Source organism: Xenopus tropicalis, chromosome 7, assembly GCF_000004195.4.
Source record: "Xenopus tropicalis strain Nigerian chromosome 7, UCB_Xtro_10.0, whole genome shotgun sequence".
NCBI lineage: Eukaryota > Metazoa > Chordata > Amphibia > Anura > Pipidae > Xenopus > Xenopus tropicalis.
In genome coordinates this window covers 81,096,815-81,107,368 of record NC_030683.2, presented here as the reverse complement: position 1 = coordinate 81,107,368, position 10,554 = coordinate 81,096,815, and the positions used below count along the sequence as shown (strand labels likewise).

At 40.4% G+C, this 10,554-nt stretch overlaps 1 protein-coding gene across 1 annotated transcript in view; it reads right to left on the bottom strand.

The window, feature by feature from the left end:
* Positions 1 to 5,587: 5,587 nt before the first annotated feature.
* The window catches only part of slc37a4 (solute carrier family 37 member 4), a gene marked incomplete at its 5' end in the record, with an annotated part of 28,763 nt that continues 23,796 nt past the window's right edge, over positions 5,588 to 10,554 (bottom strand). The window contains 2 exon segments of the mRNA NM_001017356.2: positions 5,588 to 7,504; positions 8,384 to 8,522. Coding sequence (NP_001017356.1) covers positions 7,338 to 7,504; positions 8,384 to 8,522 — 306 coding nt within the window. The 3' untranslated portion in view covers positions 5,588 to 7,337.

Here is a 10,554-nt window from a genome sequence, read left to right as displayed (position 1 = left end):
CATTCTCACAGTAATAACTCCAGGGTTCCCAAACTTTGCACAGCCAGTCATGGAGTGACTACGTACTCAAGTTTAGAAAAAGTGGGTGGGGGCCACCAAAAGCCAATCACATTTCTTTCATACTTTTTAGAGGGGAAAATTTAACAGCTGCCATTTTCACATGTTTAATGTCAGGGTCCCCAAACTTTGCACAGTTTGTCACTGGGTGACTATGGTTCAAGTTTAGAAAAGTGGGCGGGGCCAACAACAGCAAATCAGATTTCACCTTCAGATGTTTAAATTTAAACTGCTGCCATTCTTTAAATATTAATACTATCAAAGGCACCATCACTTAAAGATAACTGGATTCAATTATTAAGAAAACCGTCAGTTTTTTTGTTTTCAAGTTTATTATGCTGTCTTCCTATTCATTTTTTGGCCCCATTTGACCCCTCTCTCTCTTCCTTCTTCCTTCCTCCTTCCTTTCCCTTTTCTTTTCATTACAAAAATGCTTTACTATGATATCCAATCTGTAAAAGTTAAAAATGCAAATTAAAATTATTGAAAGAAAAAAAATATATATTAATACTAAGGTCCCCAAACTTTGCAGAGCTAGTCACCAGGTAACTGCGGTTAGAAAAACAGCCAATCAGATTTTAACTATTGGTTTTCAATGGGGAAATCCAACCTGCTGCCATTCTCACAGTATTAACACCAGGGTCACTAGGGGACTGCATTTTTAGTTTTTAAAACGTGGGTGGGGCCACCAACAGCCAATCAGACTTCACCTATTCAATTTTTTTGGTTTAAATTTAAAATGCTGCCTTTTTCACACTATTTATGTCAGGGTTCCCAAACTTTGTGCTGGCTGACTACATATTCAGGGTTAGAACTAGGGATGCACTGAACCCACTTTTTTGGGTTTGGCCGAATCTCCGAACCCACCCAGCAGGATTCGGCCAAATCCCGAACCGTAAGCCTTTCCGAATTCTAATTAGCATATGCTAATTTATGCTAATTCAGATTTGGTTCACCAAGGACCGCAGATCTGGACCCTTAAAAAACCACCAGGATTCGGTGCATCCCTAGTATATAAGTGAGCGGAGCCACAAACAGCCAATCCATTTCTACCCATTAAATTTCATTGGTTTATATTTAAACTGATGCCATTATTTAAGTATTAATTCCAGGGTTGTTCAACTTTCTAGAGTTAGTTACTGGGTATTTGCCGTTCAAAGTTAGAAAAAAAAGTGGGCGGAGCCACCAACAGTTCCCAAACTTTGCAAAGTTGGTCACTGGGGGACTGCAGTTCAAAAATAGGAGAAGTGTTTTGGGCCACTAACAGCCAATCAGATTTCATCAATTGAATTTTATTGGTTTAAATTTAAAATGCTGTCATTCTCACACTATTTATGCCAGGGTACTCACTGTTTGTCACTGGGTGACTTCGACTTAAGGTTAGAAAAAGTGTGCACACCCACCAACCACCAATCACAATTTACCTATTGACTTTTATTGGTTTAAATTTAAACTGCTGCCGTTCTTTAACTATTAATCCTAGGGTCCCTAAACTTTGCAGAGTTAGTCACTGGGTAACTGCAGTTGAAGGTTAGAAAAAGGGGGTGGAACCAAAAAACGTTAATCAGATGTCACTCGTTGACTTTCAGTGGGAAAATTAAAATTGCTGCCATTCAGACACTATTAAAACCAGGGTCCCCAAACTTATCACAGTGGTTTTTACTTTATAACTTTGGACCAAGTTTAGAAAAAGTGGGCAGAGCCAACAGCAAATCAAATTTCATTTGGTGACTTCACATTTTTCAACCCAACATGAAGTTTGTTCTCAAACTTCCCTTTCTAGTTTATGTATGTGAGTGTATAAATAGGTCAGTATAGGTTTGTGAGTGCTTGGTTTACTTGGAAGGGTTGAACTTCATGGACTGTTTTGTCAACCCTATGTAACTATAATCAGTGATTAAATAAGAAAATCTTGAAAGAAAGGAATGTAAAATTGCACAGACTACTCTTCAGAACACTTTATGCATTTATAACAAATTTTACTTTGGTTTTGACAATATTAGCGCATCACGCTTACTGCTGCCCAACTTTATTAGTTATGTTCACCAACATTGCAGTACAGTTCTGTAGTTTGTTAGGGTGATGTATTTATGAAAGGGGACAGGGGTTACTGTATTTTGGATACAAAAGTTCCTTTTAAAAAGCCTTAAATAACCAAGGCAGACTCTAGGTCAGCTAATTAGATTACTAGAACATAACCCCACCATGTGCCCAGTTCAATGAACTCATGCTGAAAATTGGTTATTACTGCCCCTTTAAAAACATTTACAATATTCCCTCATTTTATACATTTATATCACTATTCTGGTACAAAGTGCCCAAATACAGGGCCATCATCATAAACACATCATGTTTGCATAAGACCTCAGTATATGCAGTCAAGATGCACAAATTATGACGTACAGTAGCACTGAGCTCTTCTTTTTTGCTTGGTGATGATGACCCATAAGTTTGATATCACCTTAACCAGGCATTAAGAATGCTGGGATGTCCCTTTATATCTGTGAGATGCTGCCATCAGCAGAAGGGAAAAAACAACTTAAGCAAAAAAAAAAAAAAAAAAAAGTTGCACAGGTAACCTTTCAATGAGAGCTGTGTACATGAGAATTTGTCCAGCAGTCATACACAAAAATATTTTGTTATTCAGATGCCCAGTTTAAAGGAGACATATTGGATAAATGGGAAAACTCTAATTTTATAGGCAATTAATAATATATGGTGCTGGTTACATGTTGTGCTGAAAAATAATCCTATCTGTAAAAAATGGCCCCTTTATTGGAGCTCCCTATAGATCCTATCAGTTCTCTGTCCCTTTTTGAAATGAAGGGTGGGCGTGTCCTAACGGTCCCTGCCAGAAGCACAGTAGGAGGGGGAGAGTCAATCACAGCCCTGCACTCACACAAGCATAGACAGGCTTCAGTTCCCAATCAGGTCAGCCTTGCTGCCGATTGGTTGCTATCCTACAGTGCAGTTTACTGAGAGCTGCCGGCTTCCCTGCACATCCAGAGAATTCATGGGCCAATATAGTCTGTGTTTGAGCCCTCTGATGGGCTTACCTGACCAATATCTGGCCAAAGGTGGACAATGATTCACTCATTTGGGCACCATGCCAACATTTAAGGATACAGTAACTATAAGGTCAGATCACATGAAAGACCCTTGCAGACCAAATCCACATCATCATCATCGTCTCATCATTATCTGATTAAGCCACAATTACATACTGATCAGTAAAGGCATTGTGTGGACCCATATAAACAGTATAGCCAACCAGATTTAAAGGTATTGTAGTTTACCTAGAGGAGAATTATAAATTGGCTGATCCCAATCATGTTAGGAGCCTTTACAGCAATGCTATTTTTAGAGTTTTTTTAGAATATTTTCTGCTATTGGGATAACGGCAGCCACTGACATCCAACAAAAACAAGGGTGAACAAAACACTCCATTCGGCTTGTTGATGCTTGAACATTTTTTTGTGTGGACATCCATCAGTCCCCACACTGAATGCATCACCAGGACACTTGACATTTAATAACATTGCAAGCAGAGCATTTTGACAACAGGGCATAAGCTGCTAAAATGCTCAGTGTGCTATTAGCCTAAGGGCAGTGTCACTGTCGCACGTAGCATTTTATCCACTGGCAAAAAGCCCATTTTGCTTACATCAACCCATTTTGGATATGTACCGACAGGCACATGGTCAGCTGTGCATTTTTGCATTAAAACCACGTGTTGTGACAAGGTGATTCAGTGCTTTTCAGCGCATATTCAAAACAGGGCAGAGGTGAGTGGATCATCCTTTTCTATACAAGTGTAGAAAATGCAGTATGTCACTGCCCTTGCGATTCACTACTTGCTCCATTATGGGTTGTGACTAAAAGTAACTCTAAACAGTATAAATAAAATAATAAATGAAAACAGAAAAAGGGATGATGCCACTTTAAATCTGGTTGGGGAGCAGCTTCAAACTGCTTGGGATAGTGCAGCATAGAAATATCTCATTTCAGAGGGCTCCTTTACTGCAAAAGTGTTCTGAAAAGAAAGCCTAATAGTTAGTCAGAGTTGCCAAACCTCAGAAATATTTATAGTGATAGTTCTGTAGGGATCCATAGGGTTACCATGCCCCTTTGGTTTTAAACCCTGCAATTTCCTTAGTTTGTGCTGTTACTGGCCAAAGTTCCATGTATCAGTTTAGAGATGCCTTATTGGTTTATAGGTCACAGTTTATAGGCCACGGTTAAGACACAGGAGACAGGCAGTATCCGAACCCTGTCTACCCTAGAGTCTTCATCTACTCTAGAGAATTCAGGGACAGGAACCCCGTGAATGAGGATCAGCTAGAGAGTTACTCTTGTCCAGCACTTTCTAGGAAAGTGAGATAGAGAGGGAAGGAAGCAAGAGCAGTTTTGGCTCCACCAAGGAAAGTAGTTGGAAGTACCCTTCCATACAGGCACTGTTGCCTTAGCGTAGGGCCACGGTTAAGACATAGGAGACAGGCAGTATCCGAACCCTGATCCATAGTTGCTTTGAAACCCTGAAGGCTAGAGGTATCCAACCTGACTGTTCCAAAGGGTGGCCAAGCTGACCAGGTGCATTGACCCTGCCCAGACTCAAGAGGAGTTGGGATAAACCGGTGTGCATCCTCTCTGTGCTGTCCTCAGAGTATTCATATAGAAGTGTATGTAAGTTTATTGCAATAACCCTGCATATTGATTGTCTCTGACAAAAAAACAATTTGATTGTTCAACCGCAAGAACCTTCTGGCACCCATTTGTTACTTTGCACTGCACACAGCTACAGTGAGCTGTAGTTACATTACACCATAGCTCCGTTTGGTCCCTTCCACTTCACGAAGGCCCATCCTGAAGGATTGAGTCACAGGTACCCCATGCTCTAAACCAGTGTTACCCAACCAGTGGCTAGTGAGCAACATGTTGCTCCCCAACCCTTTGGATGTTGATCACAGTGGCCTCAGAGCAAGTGCTCATTTTTGAATTTCTGGTAAGGAGGCAAGTTTTAGTTGCATAAAAACCAAGTATAATGCCAAACAGAGCCTTCTGCCAGTCCACATAGGTGCTATTAAGTAGCCAATTATAGCTCCTATTGGCACCCCAGGAACCTTTTTCATGCTTGTGTTGCTCCCCAACACTTTTTTAATTTGAATGTGGCTCACGTGTATAAAAGGTTGGGGCTCCCTGCTCTAAACCTATGCTAGCCGTGCTGTTGGCTTGGTTACAGCAAAGAAGGGGTTACTTATCGTGCAGTGCTGCGGAATATGTTGGCGCTTTATAAATAAATGTTGATAATAATAATAATAATGATACAGTTCCATAAAAATGCATGCCATGTGGTAGAACAAATACAAACTGCACTACAAAGCAAACACATGTAAAAGATTCATATTTATGCAGAATTGTGTGCTTTTGTTTCTCTGTCACATTTTTATTCCTTATAAACTTTAATAGTACTGGCGTATAGATATCATATCAGCTTCTGAAGGTTTTCTAAGCATGAGACAAGAACAAATTGTTTTAATCTGTATTTAGTTTAATTTCATGTTAAAGGGATTAACAATACATCCTAATTCACAGTCTTGTAGTCTTTTTAATTCATGAAAACAAAATACATAACACTTTAATATTGTAATAGATTTCTGAAAATATGGCAACTCAGTGCCTCTTCTTCACTTCTGCAACAACCTGTAAAATGCTGCTGGTTGCGAAAAAATGTGTAAGACTTGCTCAGGTTTAAGGTGGCCATACATGGGCAGATTTCAGCTGCTGATTCAGGTCCTTAAGACCAACTCAGCAGCTTATCTGCCTGTATATGGGGCCCTCTGACAGGCCTTCCCGGCCGATATCTGGCCAAAAATTGGGCAGATGTTGGTTGGATGGGCTTGATTTTTGTTGTATTGGGGACCACATTGGCTCATTGATGCGGTCCCAACTCAGACTTTTCCTTTTCCCTTCATTGGGCCACACATATGCATTAGCACAATATTGGCCATCCAAGGTCGGCAATATCATTTGCTGACCTTGCCAAACGAGCAAATCTTACCATGTATGGCCACCTTTATATTTATATGACTTGCTGGTTCAGTGAAGAGGAAAGAAGGCAATTTCTGTCGATCACCACAGTATATTGCTACAATCCTATTCCCTCTCATGCCAAAGCAGATATCTTTATAGGTCAAGCACTGTCTCAGCTATGGAGAGGAATGCTACATTGATGAAAGCCATTAAAAATTACAGAGCACTTGACCGTTTCCAACACTCTTTCAAGGTGCCAACCTCACCCGAGTAAGCCCTGGATATCAGGCTCTAAAAATAAAGCTGCACACTTTGAATCTAATTTAAAAAATTATATATACTACTTACAGTAGATGCAAAATGCACAAATTTGCCTGAGATTTCTAAATGAATGAAACAGTGCTAACATTAAAGCGATTAAGCAGCAAAATGGCAGTATTAGCACCATCATCAAGCTTCCAGTTATATTCACTACAAGAACAAATCTTCATTTAACAACCAGAGATCTGAAAAAATATAAAAATACCCTAGTGTCTGATAAGGAAATATTTGCTATTTACTTTTATCAGATGACTGCATTGTATGCCATAGAGTTCTCTATTCAGCGAATGGGTTAAAAAGGAAAACAGATATAGATGAAAGACAAATGGTTCCTTACTGAAATGCAGGTGATGTTGGAATATGAGTGTAAGCCAATTATTATTAATATACAATAGTATACTTGGTTCAAAAGTATGTTATGTAGTTTGTTGGTCCATACAGAGGCTAGAGCTATCTGATCACTTGCAGAGAACAAGGAGAGTGAAATCTGTCACTGTTTGAAAAGGATATCTTAGATTTCTTTACCAAAGGTGATATCAAATAACGTGTTTTTGTTTTTTTCTTTTTACTCTTCATTCCAGTGTTCACTCAGAGCCATTCAATTCTCTATCTATATGGATAACTGTTACATTACAGAAAAGCTATAAGTTAAGCAACAAGTTTGTTTACAGTACTACTTTTTTGTAGCAATCATTTTTTCTCTACTACAAAAGAAGAACAGGGATTTCCAATGTTTATCTGAAATAGTTTCACTTGGGATTGAAATGGTAAGAGAACATGGCATTTTCTTGGCACAAGTCAAGTTCTACCGGTCCTGTTGGCGAAAGAAAATGAAACCCTAAAACCATCCACCCCCTCCTCCCTTTGTGTAAAGTCTTTCCATGGTCCTGAGGGGTGTTTGGAAATGTGGATGGTTCAGTCCACCCAATTCAGTCCGCTTTCTTCGGCAGACGGCCCATCTTGGTTTGAATATTCCTTAGAAGGAAAAATATGATTGTAACAGCTAAGCAGGTAATCTCAGCTGCTTGAAATGCTGTGTTCCAACCATAGTGTTTGGCAATAGTGCTAAATGGGAGTCCGGCGAGGAAACCACCCACTGCATGAGGAGATAAAGAAAGGAAATTAGCATATAGCTCTTAAGTGCCACATTTAACTGTATGACTAAAGCTGGCCATACACGCACCGATAATATCGTACCTCGTTTCGTACGATATTCGGTGCTAATATGGCAAGACGGCGAGTCGACCGATATCGCAGGAGGCTGCTGATATCGGTCGACTCGCCGATCGGGCGGGTTAAAAGATTTCAATCGGCCGCCATAGAAGGTGCCTGAGCAAAATCTGCCTTCAGTGCGCATGTACACCGGTCTTGGTCTTGGTGCAGGAGCGAGGCATTATGGGAACTTTCTTTACAGAGCTCAGTGGGTTTTTTTCCTATGAGGCTTCTGATCATCTGAACAGGAGAAATATGGGAAGACTTAAGGGCACAAATAAGAGAACTTAAGGTATGCCTGCAGCTTGAGATTAACTCTTTATTAGCCTTTGCTTCTTCTTTAACAGAAGATTCACATTGGCTACAGACCACATATAGCACTGAGTATTATATACACTGTATATAATATATAATAATATAATTTTTATTGCTTATCTTTCATTTCAGATCTTTCCTATTCATCTTAAGTTGTGTCTTCCAATGTGCTGTCTATCTGCTAAGGTATTCAAGTCCTAGCAAGCAGGAAGCAGTTAAAGCCCAAGAGCTGTAGTACAAATAATAAACAAGCAATAGGTTTCTTATGTGATTAATTTAGAACTTTTTTAATAAATTAGAACTTTATTAATAGCAAATCTTCTCATTTGCTGTGGTTCTTTCTAAGAGTTACAGACAAGAACTAAGGCCACAGTCCCTCTAAATTAGGGGAGATACACAATCTCACCCTCCATGATTAATAACTAGTGCCGAGGACTGGTTGACTTACCATTTGCAGAGAGGGCCACAATAGCATGTGATGTCCCACAGAAATTGGAAGGGGCGCTCTCATTGGCAATGACTCCAAAAAGTGCAATAGGTCCATACGAAGAAAATCCAAATACAGCTCCCAGAATCAAGATCCAGACCTGTGTTGTTGGTGTGAGATAAATCAGTTACTCTAACATCATGAATAATGGTATATATTAACATCTTGTTTCCTTCATTCTTTTGGAATCCACAATTAGCACATACAGTAAGACTCCATTTTGTGAAACCTGTTGGCAAGGCAAGCTTTGCATTATGCCAAAATCTCAGGTATGCACCAGAAAGGAGGACCTGATGCACATGCTATGCATGCAATGAAGAGGGAATGTGACAAGGCCAGTGGAAATGATTGCAGTGCTTGAGGCAGGAAAGTCAAAGTATGATTGACAGCTGAGATTTTAATTGAGCTAATAACAAATATGTATGTTTTCATTAAAGAATTTACTTTTCATGTTTAATTTGAAAAGGACTTTTATTATATAGCTGTCTGGGTGACATTTTTTGTACCAAGATAAATTATATTTATAAACAATAACTGGTTCCCAAAATAAGAAAGTTTCAAAAGAACTGTAAAAACTCCTATATTCCCACTCTCAAGAACAAAATTGGCATGATTTAGTTAAGTGGCTCATCCACTGTGCAGCCACTTATCTAAACAAACCTAAACTAAGCCCGGCAAATAATAGCACAGAATACAGAGGCTGGGTGGAGTACAGACGTTAGTTAAAAGTTAAGGAAAAAGGTTAACTGTGAGCTGTCTGTATACTGTATAAAGGGGGCCATACACCTTACAACAGTGCTGTCCAACTGGCGGCCCGCGACCCCCCTCTGTGTGGCCCCCCACTTGTCTGGCTGCTTTGATGGCTTACTCTTATGTAAGATTTAAATGGTATCAGTACTGTGATTAACTGCCCCCCCTGCATGGTTCTCACCTCAGATTCAGGCTGTAATCCCCCTGTATTGTTTAAAAATCTAATCCCCTGTGTTGTTCACACCTTTTAATCTCTGCATTGTTCACCCCCTGCAGTGTTCACACCTCAGGCTCAGACTGTAATCACCCACATTGTTCCCCTGTTCACACCTCAAGAGGAGTAGGAGCAGTAGAAACCCACAAATAATCCCTGCACACTACAAAAAGAACATATACTGAGGTGGTACTGCAATTAATTTTTTTTTTAATATATAGTTATTGTGCAGACTGTAGGAGCAGTGCCAGCATTGTGTCACTGTATGCTGCCTGTGTGTGCCATAGCAAGCAGAGTATGGCGGGCAGGCAGAGTATGGCACACACAGGCAGAATAGGGCAGGCAGAGTATGGCACACACAGGCAGGGTAGGGCAGGCAGAGTATGGCACACACAGGCAGCATAGGGCAGGCAGAGTATGGCACACACAGGCAGGGTAGGGAAGGCAGAGTATGGCACACACAGGCAGGGTAGGGCAGGCAGAGTATGGCACACACAGGCAGGGTAGGGAAGGCAGAGTATGGCACACACAGGCAGCATAGGGCAGGCAGAGTATGGCAGGTGTTTGCTGTACTACAACCATTAATATGGGTATGGTCATGTGATAACACGGGTGTGGTTTCAAGTGGGTGTGGTTTAAAAAAGGGGAGAGGTCAAAACTGGCTTCCATTATCGGCCCTCCACCACATAGGTCGGAAAAATTCCGGCCCTCGGTACCACAGAAGTTGGACAGCACTGCCTTACAATAACCATCTTTCCTGGAACCATTAGTTGCAGGAAAGATTGTTCGTTCCCTCCACTGACGTTTAGAGCTGAATCATCAGATATGGGGGTAGAAACAATAGGATTCTACCTCCACCTGATGATTCAGCTCTAAATGTAGATTCAGTGCCTTCAATGGCACTGAGCAAAATCTTCTGTCCTGCCCGATCAACAAGATGACCGATATCTGACGCTCCTGCGATATTGGTCGTCTCGTCGATCCGCCAAATATCGTACAAAACTAGGTTTCGTACACTAATATCGGTGTGTGTATGGCTACCTTAAAGTGTAGTCTTTATGCCCCATCCACACTAACTCATGTAAGATTTACTTAAATTTAAATTAAACCTGCATATCAACATCACAAATGAGGTTATGTAAAATAGGTCACTTTTAAAATTTGTATA